Below are 12009 nucleotides of genomic sequence, written 5' to 3' on the forward strand. Positions count from 1 at the left end.
CTTCTTCTTCTTCTTCTTCTTCTTCTTCTTCTTCTTCTTCTTCTTCTTCTTCTTCTTCTTCTTCTTCTTCTTCTTCTTCTTCTTCTTCTTCTTCTTCTTCTTCTTCTTCTTCTTCTTCTTCTTCTTCTTCTTCTTCTTCTTCTTCTTCTTCTTCTTCTTCTTCTTCTTCTTCTTCTTCTTCTTCTTCTTCTTCTTCTTCTTCTTCTTCTTCTTCTTCTTCTTCTTCTTCTTCTTCTTCTTCTTCTTCTTCTTCTTCTTCTTCTTCTTCTTCTTCTTCTTCTTCTTCTTCTTCTTCTTCTTCTTCTTCTTCTTCTTCTTCTTCTTCTTCTTCTTCTTCTTCTTCTTCTTCTTCTTCTTCTTCTTCTTCTTCTTCTTCTTCTTCTTGATTCAGCCAGGGGAGGGGGTGCTCTCACCCACTAATAGAGGCATCTTGCTCAGCGGATTGGCCCATATCAAGCCTTCTGTAAGAGGCCAATCTGAGCTGCTGCAAAAAGAGGGTTTGCCTTCTGATGTCAGCTCCCACTGTGCCTTGTCTGCAGAAGGTTGGGAGAGAGCACAGGAAGAAATGGTGCCTAAATGTTTCCAAGATGGTGGGATTCTTTCTCTGCGTATAGATTCTCTCCTAAGCTCCGTTATACTGTACCCTCTCTCATGTCTGCCGGATCAAAGAGACTACAGTAATGATCCCCCTGGTGTGCTACCCTGTTCTGCTGGCAGAGTTTCCTTTGAATCACTGACTCCCACGATACTCCCCGGGGTATGTCCTGTTCCTTTGGGAAGGTGTCAAGCCTCCCCAGATAGAGAACAAAGGGAGTCTTTAGGGATTGGTCCAGCACCCTGTTGTGGGTGAACCTCAACCCCAGACAGTCATACACAAAAACTCTGACAACTCTAGGAGTCACAGGAAACCAGTTGATTATAAAATGACATCAGCTGGGTATAACCGTTATGTCTCATAGGCCATTATATCAAACCAGATATAGCTTTACATTTATAGTGAACCACACTGCCACCAGGTCTTGGGGAGAAATAATTATATATAATTTCCATCATGGGTGCCCACTGTTAAGGTAAACCCATGGCTATTGGAATAGTTTGGATTCTAGCAGGCTGTTTCAGGAATGTGCATATTACTCTGGGGCTTCCATGTGATCAAGCCATAGTGGAGTACATGGAATGTCAGTAGACAGGCTCTAGAAACGATCACACATATCTACTATATCTGTTCAGCATGGCACATTTAGAAAGTGAGGCATGATTGGCAGAGCTCACATTCTGAGAGAGAAAAACCATCTCATTCTTGCACACCTGAGCAGATGACATTTCATTACACAAAGATACAGAGGTTTAGAGGTCAGCTTATCTCTCGGGATATAGCACTCAGCACACTATGCCTCTGAGCAATCCACCTGCTTGTTCTGGTTTAGCTAGCACCAGATATTCTCATCCTCTGGTTAGGTTACCATCCTGGGCCAGGTGTGGTCTCGCAGGTCTCTTTGTTTCACCAGGTTCTTCGTCCATCTTGCAAGCCTGCCACTTCTCCCGACGTCTTCCATCTTGTAGCCCTCGCGTGGCATGCAACCTCCTCAGCCTTTTCAGCCTGTTCAATTCTCTCAGCTCATTAAGCTATCGTGAGCCCCTCAACCTTTCCAGTTATTTTCTGCCCTCACAGCATTGCCAGCTCAAACAGCTCTCTGGGTCCCTCAGCTTTGTCAGCTCTTTTAGTGCTCATAGCATTGTCAGTTCTCTCAGCTCTTGAAGGCCTGTCCATTTGTCAGCTCTCTTGGTCTTTTCAGCTACCTCTCTTCTCTTAGGTCTCTCAGCTTTGTCAGCTATGGGATTGTTCATGTTCTTTCTCTGCTGATTCCTCACTCTGGGTCTGGTTTTATTCATCTCAGTGTAGTCTTGTTTCCCCAACAACGATTTGGATTGGCTCTGCACCCTATAGCTTTCTCTCAGACTTTCTGATTGGGCTATGGCTTTAATTAGGCAATTTAGCTCCCATGTAACCACCACGTGTACCACTCAGGCTTGAAATGGTGGCCATCTTGGGGTCAAACGGAAGTCCCACCTCTGCTGCACAAATCGGAATGTGTCTGTGGTCAGACCGCTGATGTTATGAAAAGAATCCTTGTTAGTGTGCGGACCCACGATGGTGAAAGAGCGCTGGGCCTCAGCGGCGACTCTGATCCTTCTCCGGCATGACTTGAGAAGCCGCTGCTGCTCCGCTCATGGAGTGTAGCACAGATTCGGTTTGGTAAGGGCCCCACTGCTGTGTCTGGCAACATTCCACACTGTTGGGATCCCATGCACACTCCATATGGCGTTCTTACTTCCCAGAGCAGTCCGCGCATGATGTCACTATCCCCATAGAGTAACGATAATGTGAATCAGGTAGAGGTGAGGCATTACTCAGAGTGCATCCTCTCTTGTCCATATGGAGGAGGACTGTAGGGATCCCCCTAAGACCACCTCCCGGTAGCTCAAAGTATTAGCCCTAGGGCGCTAGTAGGTCGGCTTTCCTTGTACATAGAATCCTCCTCCATTCATTCGACAATGTCAGAGTACTGATTTTGTAACAGCTAATAGGATGAAACCTTTGGTGGGTGTGACTGAAAAACATTCCTTTTCTGCCCACCCTTTTCACCTTCCCACTTTAATGTTGCCCCCTTAGTTCATGGCAGTAAATATACAATACCCAAAGATCCTTTGGCCTTTGTCCTCAATCATATACAACAGGGTTGTCCAAATCGAGGCCCAAGGACCGGATCCGTGTCGGGTTTTCAGGATACCCCTCATTATTCAATATATACATTTGCATACAATTATTCTAAATGTATGCAAATGTTTCCTCATGAATATTAATGAGGGATATCCTGAAAACCAGTCAGGATCCCGGCCCCCAAAGCCTGGCGTTGGACAACCCTGAGATACAATTAACCCAATTGGAACCTTTTCGTAGTTTCTGGCGAGTTCTTGATTTCTGTTTGAACTGATGTGTATTTCGGTGGCCCTTGTTCTCGGTAAAGTCAAATGTTGCATCCCGGAGTTTAGTGCACATAAAATAATACACATTTTTAAATGAATACCTCACCTTCAAACGGTAGAACCCTGAAGTGAATTAGTTTGAGCTGCTGAGCTAGAAATCGCAGTATATGGTGGCATTTGTTTACACGGGACACCAATGGAGAGCTGAACTCTGGCTCATCCATCAATAAGGGGCTTATGTAAGACTGACACCAAATGTAGGGTTGGGCAGAGTCTGGGGTTCAGGACACCCACAATGAATATCAATGAGATATAATATTTCATTTGATCCCTTTTGGTGGCGATTAGTAGAATTTATTTGCTCATTCTGAAACCTATTAATCTAAGTTTCTTTCTCAAAAAAGTTGTCCATGTCACTTCACAGAATCATTAAAGTGCTGAAGAAAGCACTAAAACGTTCGGACATGGCCAGCTACTAAACGTAAACTTAAAACTAAACAAAATCTTTTTTTTCCGCTCCGACTGGAAAAATCACAACGTGCCCAGGTGACTCCATGCCACTAGGCAATCACATTTCCAGGGCTGGGCTTTCCTCTAAGTATTAATGCCAGGTACTTAAGTCCAGTTTAACATTAACCAACACTACAATTCCCAGAATGCATTTGTTTGTTAAATAGAAGACAAGACTGGAAAACTCACCCATTTGACTCCCTGGTAGAATACATAAATAGGTTTTAAGTAAACAGCCTAATTCTGGTGGGAAGCAACAGGCTTGTTTGCCTAAAGCCAGTTGGTATCCATGTAGTTAACCTAAAACCAGTTGTAATCATCATACTTTATTTAGAAGAACTTGTAATAAGAAGTTATACTTACAGCCAATCAGCATCACGCAAATCGAGAAGACCTTTTCTGAGTTGGTGTTGGGGGATACATTTCCGAAGCCCACACTGGTGAGGCTACTGAATGTGAAGTAGAGCGCAGTTACATACTTGTCCTTGATCGAGGGCCCCGAAGCTTGGTCAGTATCATTATAGCTCTTTCCAATCTGGTCAGCCAAGTTATCCAGCCAGCCAATCTTATGTTCCATATAAGGCCGTTCCACATTTCCAATGGCGTACCAGATGCAGGCCAACCAGTGGGCGATCAGGGCGAAGGTACACATGAGCAGGAAGAGAACAGCTGCGCCATATTCAGAGTAGCGGTCCAGTTTACGGGCCACACGCACCAGGCGCAACAGGCGGGCAGTCTTCAGAAGGCCAATCAGGGTTGTAGTCTTTCCAAATACAAATAGGAAAAAATCAGCTTAAAACAGAAATTTAGAACTTCTACAAAAGAATACTGCAGTCAGACATTTTATTTTGAAAAACATAAAGTCTCATTTGCATTACACCTGTCCTGCCCACGCATTTTAAACATCCGCAGTGTCCCACCAAGTCTTGGTACTTCGCCACCGCCCTCCATCACATATCCATTCTGGCACATCCATTTATTATTCTCAATCCTCCAACGCTCTTCACACATTTATTGTCCCTCCACCATTCTTCAATCCTCTATCAAGCATGCACTCTTCACACACCCCTATTTTATAAATCAACCAATTTACCCTACTGTAATTTTATTGTCTTCTATCATTTATCAATTATTTAATCATCCCACCTACCTTTTCCTCATTGCTTCCACCATTCTTCGTGCACCATCCATCATCAATAAACGTTTGATTACCCATTTTCCATCGTGCTGATGATCGGTTCCATCCTTGTCTTAATCATTCATCCATGCATTCTGCCATCCTTCTTTGTACATAAAACCTACATTGATACAATTTCTCCGTATGGATCCATCCATCCTCTAATCGTCCACTGCTTCAGCGATCCTTTGTTCACCGTCAATCTTTTCCATTTCCCATTCTGCATATTTCCGTCTTCATTCATCATGGCCAGTCATTATTCACTCTACACCGTGCCTGCATGTTGACCCATGCACCAGCCATCACTGCCCATCCACCCATCGCTCTTCGTCCATCTGCCATTGGCGCACAATTCACTCTAATCCTTCATCAGGGCTCCATTCAGTCAGCCAACCTTCATCCTTATCCGCCACCTTCCCGCATCCATTGGCCTATGATGGCTTCATAATCACGTGCCGATCACCCCACATCCATGCCCCCCCCCCCACCTCAATGATTTAATGCACTATACATGCTCCGTCCACCTTTGGAAAGAATACTTGTATGCAGTGTTTCTTAATAATGGAAGCTTTCCTGGGAGTAGCCTCTGACCCAGTCTGTACCTAGAAGAAGCTCTCACTAATTACAACACTCGTAACACATTTTGTATTTGAATTCATCTGTCTGGAAATCCCATCACTCAAATTGAACAGTATTTTGATTGTATTAGCTATAACTGTTGCTCAAGGCCTTTGAATGGAAGACTTACCTGTAACCACTCATTACCAAGGGAGTTAGTTCTGGCATCTTTCAGAAGCTCCTCTGCTCCTTTGAATCCTCTCTAAACCTTTCCTTTGGTGCCCAATTGGTGAACACACCAGGTACAGAGTTAACACAAAGACACGGATTCCTGAGACAGGACATTTGATGGTGATTCCCTATCATCCACCTGCATAAGACAGGCACCCCGTCTTTTCCATCCTTCTCACATATGCATCCCTTTTTATCATCCCTATTAGCCAGGCACCTCTACCTTCTTCCCAGTGAGACCTGTACAGCTTCTCTTTCAGCTTCCTGAGTTAAACACCCATCAAGTCTCTCCTTGCATCAGGCCTCCATCCCTTCTCTATCAGCCTCCTTCTTTTAGGCATCCCTGCCTTCCCAGTCCCTTTCCATCTCTATGATTCATATCATAGAGAGGGGATCTCCCCATCCCGACTGTTCATCCAACTCTCCCATCCCCTTCCTATGAGGGATCCTCTTTGACGGCGACCTTTGACACAAATTGTTCATTAGGGTCCTGTCACGGCTGCAACATTCAGTCTTCCCAGCATTAGAAATATTCAAACCCAGCTCCACTCAGCCGCAAAGCTCATCTCTACTCATGTGCTCAGTATACTCGATTACTTCTCAAGCTTGATCTACCCCTCTACACTTTAACCTTAACAAAGTCCTGAACTTTACTGCTAACACCTATACAAGCTGCCCGATCCTCTTCCACCGCAGCACACGCCACCAGGCTGGCTGGCTTTAAGTGCAACTCTCCCTTTAAATTCCTTCTTTTCTTCAAATCCATCCATGGTCTTGCCCGCTGCCCACCACCACCTTGCTGACTACGTCTCCCTACACTCTCCCTCTCACACTCTATGTTATTCCTCCCTCCCTAAACTCTACAGTCCCCCTCTCTGCCCCCATACTGCCCTGTGCCCCCGTCTGCTTCCTCACCTTTGGCTTATTTGCCCCACTCCACTGGAATACACGCACCCACATTTAAAAACGGGCCCATCTCTTAAACGTTTCAAGACCATATTCAGGCTCCAGCTTCTGTCCTGCGACACAGCCCCCCGACAGACTTCAATCCACCCGGCCACAGTAACCCGTTCCTATGTTTAGCTGCATACATATGAACATGAATAGTCTTCGATATCATGGCACCAGGCCTCCATTATGTCAGTCCCTGGTCCATGTACCAGGTTTCTGTATCCCATTACCTGTCATTATGAACAACTGCCAACTCGTTCCCAGACACCCTCAATCTAGTGGAAAGGTGCATTACCCCGGCTGGGGGTGCCTCTGTCTCCTGGATTGCTTTCTATGGTCAAAATTCCACTCCAACCTTCAATAAATACCAATGCAAAAATCAGTACGAAATCTGCCCATTCTGAAGATATTATCCATTGCTATGTTCATCAAACTTCCATTTATTTCTCTCCATTCTATTTCTTTTCTAATTTGACCACTCTCATATCACATGCCATCCACGGTGACCTGTAGTCATGAATAAGCTGGACTACCCATTGAGAAGAATACCTTTTGAGTGGCTTATGAATTTGACACAATTCAGTGAATATTCACTAATCTTTTCCCCAAAAAATATAAACCTCACTTCTTTGAACATTTTTTCTTTAGCTTTGTCAAAGTGGAAGTGGGGGCAAAGTTGTGTTTGGTGCCCAAAAATTGAGCTTTACCATTAATTCTTAATAGATCTTATTTTGCTCTCACCTGCAGCCTAAACCACTGGACGGATTCACACCAAAACCTTTGTAATGAACACAGGGACCGTGTGAAGAATAGTGCACTTTTGCAGATTAGATGTGAACCTGTCCAGCACTTTCCTTTTAAAATATGCCCAAAAGTGGCCAAAATGATTAGTGACATCTGGGTCTGCACAGGACAACTTGCAGACCAACATGTCACTTTTTCACCACCTCATTGGCTACTTCGCTCTGTTTCCTCAGTCCCACTTCCAGGGCCTCAAAATCGAGGTCTGCCAAGCCAGACCTCCTCAAACGACGTACGGACAAACGCTCGGCCCTAGCATGCTGGAACAAAGCCATCATCCAAGCCAAAGCCAAATCATTCAAATCCAGAATCACTGAAGCAAAATCCAACACTAAGGAAATGTTCGCCATATTTAGGGAGCTCGAAACCCCAACACCCACACCCCAAAACTTTACCAAAGATAAGGCCTGGTGTGATGGCATTCAAACAGCCAGGCGTAACAAGCTAGACCTACTTCAAGCCAAAATTATGAACACCAGATTTACGCTCCCTACTCCCCCTACCCCCGCCACCCGACCCTCCTCGGATGCCTCCCCTACCTTCTCATTCACAACCATCCAGGAAAAAGACATCATCAACCTAATGGAAGGCATCAAACCCTCCAATTGCAAAGGTGACCCCTGCCCTGCCGCCATTATTAAGGACTGTGCTGAATCCCTTGCTCCGCTTCTGACGGCCTTCGTCAACGCCTCCTTCACCACAGGGAAAGTTCCTTCATCCCTCAAGGAAGCATGGGTCAGGCCTCTCATAAAGAAACCTACACTTGACCCCACCTCACCCAACAGCTACAGGCCCATTACCACCGTACCCTTCCTTCTTAAAATTCTGGACAAGGCAGCATACCTGCAAGTCCAGCATTTCCTTGAAGAGAACAAGCTGTTAGGACTGAGACATTCCGGTTCTCGCCCTAAACACAGGACTGAGACGCCAGACGCAAGAGACCAAAGCAAACCTGTCCTGCTTCTTCTCCTCGATCTCTCCGCCGCATTTGACCTCGTAGATCATGACGTCCTATGCCACCACCTCACATCCGCAGCCAACTTCTCAGCTGAAGCCAGTACTTGGATTACCTCATTCCTACAAGGTAGGACCATGCAGGTCTTCTCGGATCTAGCCACTACCTCACCTACCATCATTTTATGTGGTGTACCGCAAGGTTCTTGCCTCTCTCCCACCCTCAACAACATCTTTACTCGCCCCCTCTTTCTCATCCTTGATGCCATGGGGATCTCCTACATCAACTACGCGGACGAGACGCAGATCCTTCTCACTCTTACAGGGAACTATGACGCTGACTCCACGACCCTCAACATCATCTACAACAGCATCCAAACATGGATGGCTGCCAACAGTCTCTGCCTCAAATCAGACAAAACCAAACTCCTACTTGTAGGTTCCCCTGACACTCTCCAAAAAGTTGACGACCAGTTTAGCCACTTCACCGAACCCTCAAGTGGTTAATAACCACTGAACAGGTTATCAAGTCTGTTCTTTCGAGAGAGGGGCGCCCGCTACCTTTGCAAAACCACTTCACCATTGACTCCATCAAAATTCCAGTATCCGAGTCAGTAAAAACCCTAGGTGTCTACTTAGACTCAAATCTATCCATGACTAGGCAAGTAAATGCCATTGTCTCCTCGGCTGCCTACCATGCTAAACTCCTGAGTGCAGTCAGGCCCTTACTCTCCAATAACACCTGCACAAACATAGCAAGAGCCATCACTGGATCCCGGCTGGATTACTGCAATGTTCTCCTCCTAGGGACCGCCACAAAAAACCTTGAGAAACTACAGGTAATTCAAAACAACGCCCTACGTGCAGCACAAGGCATCTCCAAAAGAGAGCACATCATTGCTGCCAGAAGAGCATCCCACTGGCTCCCCATAATGGAGAGGATCATCTTCAAAGCCCTGACCCTCACCCACAAATGCATCCACCTCTCCGCACCAGCATACCTGTCTCAAAGAAGCCACCCTGCCTCCTCCACAAGACCAACTAGGACCCCCTATGCCAACTTTCTCACTGTACCCAAGTAAAAAGAGCTAGAGCAGGTGGCGCCAGCTTCCCATACCTAGCCTCACTGCACTTGAATGCCCTCCCCACTGCCCTGCGAGCTGAACCATCACTCACTGCCTTTCCGTAAGGCCATGAAAACCACCGTGTTCACCTGACCACCCCACCTTCTGATATGACGTCCATCCCTCCCCGAGATACGACGAACTGTATATGCTTTTATGTTATGTATAACATCTCTGCTTTCCAATGCACTGAACGTATGCTTACTGTAAATAAGTCTCCTACAAGTAACAGCGCCACAATGTCCCTGGGCTGTCTGTGCGCTATAAAAATGTAAAAAATAAATACAAAAAATAGAAAGCAGCAATGGGATTGGCTTTCTGAAAGAGAGCCTTTCTGGTAGGTGGCCAGGAGGTCAAACATTTGAGGTGGCCCCCATTCCGGCTAAAAATCTACAAACATTTTGGAAAGGGTCATTTTGTGACCCTCCCAGCGTCACCCTTTCCCTAGTGAGGGTTATGATGGGCCCGGACAGGTACAAGGTGTCATGTTAAAAAAAGAAATTGCTGTTCAGCCGCAGTGCACCAGAATGTGACCCACAGACCAGCTAGAGTGGTGGCTTGCGTGCCGGCATTAGTTTCAATGTGGTCACTGAGCCTAGCAGAACACTAGACACAATGATCACTTCCTAAGGCTTGGGATGGCCCAGAGCATGCACAGCCAATCTGAAGCCTGTTAGAGATAACCTATGCCCCCTGGCCACCTGCCAGGGCCACAAGCCATGTCTGATGTCCGCATGACACTTTGCGTGGTTTGGTTGTGTTTGAGGCATGGCAGTGGCCACTTAGTAGGCTGTGTCCTGTGGTCAATATGTGCCAGTTTAAGGAATTTGGGAGAAGACCAGGAAAAATGGCCATGTCCAGTGGTCCCATTGGGTGGCTTGGGGGGACCACCAGTCAAAGAAGCCACTGGGCCATTGGAGCCATCCGGTGGTTTCAGAGGTTTGTGAGAAAGGGACAAAGGCCATGCCCTGATCAAAGTAGTCACTTGGCATAGCCATAGGCCATGCCCAGTGGGCATATTGGATGGTTTGGGGGTTTCCATGCTAAGGCCAAAGGCCTTGCCCTGATGAAAGTAACCACTAGATAGGGCTACAAGCCGTGATCACTAGGCCTAGCAAGTGGTTTGGGCTTCCCGGACAGGAGCAAATGGCCAGCCTGCATTTCAGTAGCCATGCAGTCATGACTGGTGGGTCCACCAGGGTGAACAGGTATTCCAGAGGCTGCTCCTGCCCTGGTCAAAGAAGACATTAGGCAACAACCATGCCAGTAGAGTTCTCAGGGCAGCGCCTGTCCTGGTTAATGTGGCTAGTTAGCAAGGGCAGAGGCATGCCCAGTGGGCCTATTGGATGGTTCAGGGGGTGCCTTGACGCTGCCCCCGTCAACGTAGCACCGGAGAAAACAGATAGGACATACTAGCGGGGAAAACTTCCTTGACCCATATGCTAGATGACTTGTGGGAGATGATGGTGGGCGAGTGGCGGTCAAAAACAGATCCAGCTCATGATGGTAAGCAGGATGACCACCATGCCCTGGCATTAGTAAAGCAATGCGGATGCAAGCAGCGGGTTTCATGAATCCATACATATTTTTCAGCCAGTCTCATTACCCTTTTTTCTTTGTTAAGAGTAGTAGTCTAATTTTAGGGACTAAAACCGGTCATACTTTTTCTATGGAGTCCTGGTGACACTCACTAGGTTTGTCTACAGCACATCTTTGGAGTACATTTCAGGGTCTTGTCCTCTGGAGAAAGAGTCAGGCGTGCCTCTTATATGTATGCATTATAGTATGGCATTAATAAGTACCTAGTTAGGAAGCAATGGAGCACTGTACATAGAGGGTGATTAAGCACAAGGAAGGTTATTGGTGGGCTGGCCACAGGGTGGACATCAGTACGTCTGTTGAGTGCTCAGTGGTCCACAGTGCTATCTGAGACATTCTTTGTACACAGGGGTCTTTAGTTCTTTCCTAAACTGCATAAGCGACCGGGCCGTGCAAATATACAATAGGATTGTGTTCCCAAGTACCAGCACGTAACCAGGGAACGCCACTTTTCATTTTATTTGATTTCCGACCTTTTATTTTCCACTCTTGCAATGCTTCTGTAATTGTGTTGGCCTCCCCAGGAGACAGTTGTTTGGGCTAATTAAGGTGGAATCTGAATTGCCACAGCCCTCTATGTGACACAAGCTGTCTTCGAGGTGATCTGGTTTGGTACTGGGAGCCAATGTGGCACCGCTGTTAGGGAATGGCTACTAGTCTGGCCGTTTTCAGAGGTTTGAGGGCTCTGGCTGATGTCGCATCGTAACGTGACTCTTGTAGCCCTCCCACATCATTATGTGGGTGGCTCGCAGTTCAGGCCACATGATAAGAAGAGGGACATTGGGCTAGGGAAGGGGGCAGGTAGTACAGAGGGGTCACGCGGGTCGGGGTTTTGGCAGTTTGCCACCTTGTCAAATAAAGTAAAGACGTGTAATCGACCCCACTGTGTCTGCATACTTTATGGCCCTATCGGGGCCCAGATGACGTTCCGTTTGAGAGAGCCTCTCGCACTGCCTGTGTGAGGGCTCTGGCAGTGGGCATGACACAAATGAGTCTATTGCCATCATTCAAGTGTTCTAGTACCAGGGATTATAAGGCGGTCATGAGCTCGGAGGGTGGTGGTATGGTTTTATTTTGCTTGGAACTCTCCTTTGGCAGCAAGCCGTCTGGGCTTTT

The 12009-nt window shown here is 46.6% G+C and overlaps 1 protein-coding gene across 3 annotated transcripts in view; it reads right to left on the minus strand.

The window, feature by feature from the left end:
• KCNH6 (potassium voltage-gated channel subfamily H member 6) overlaps window positions 1-12009 on the minus strand; it is a 1027260-nt gene that overhangs the window by 158718 nt on the left and 856533 nt on the right. For all 3 annotated transcript variants that reach the window (XM_069634128.1, XM_069634127.1, XM_069634129.1), the window contains one exon: window positions 3862-4261. In XM_069634128.1, the coding sequence (XP_069490229.1) occupies window positions 3862-4261 (400 nt within the window). The remainder of the gene's footprint in view (window positions 1-3861; window positions 4262-12009) is intronic.

Source organism: Ambystoma mexicanum, chromosome 13, assembly GCF_040938575.1.
Source record: "Ambystoma mexicanum isolate Mex_15411 chromosome 13, UKY_AmexF1_1, whole genome shotgun sequence".
Lineage (NCBI taxonomy): Eukaryota > Metazoa > Chordata > Amphibia > Caudata > Ambystomatidae > Ambystoma > Ambystoma mexicanum.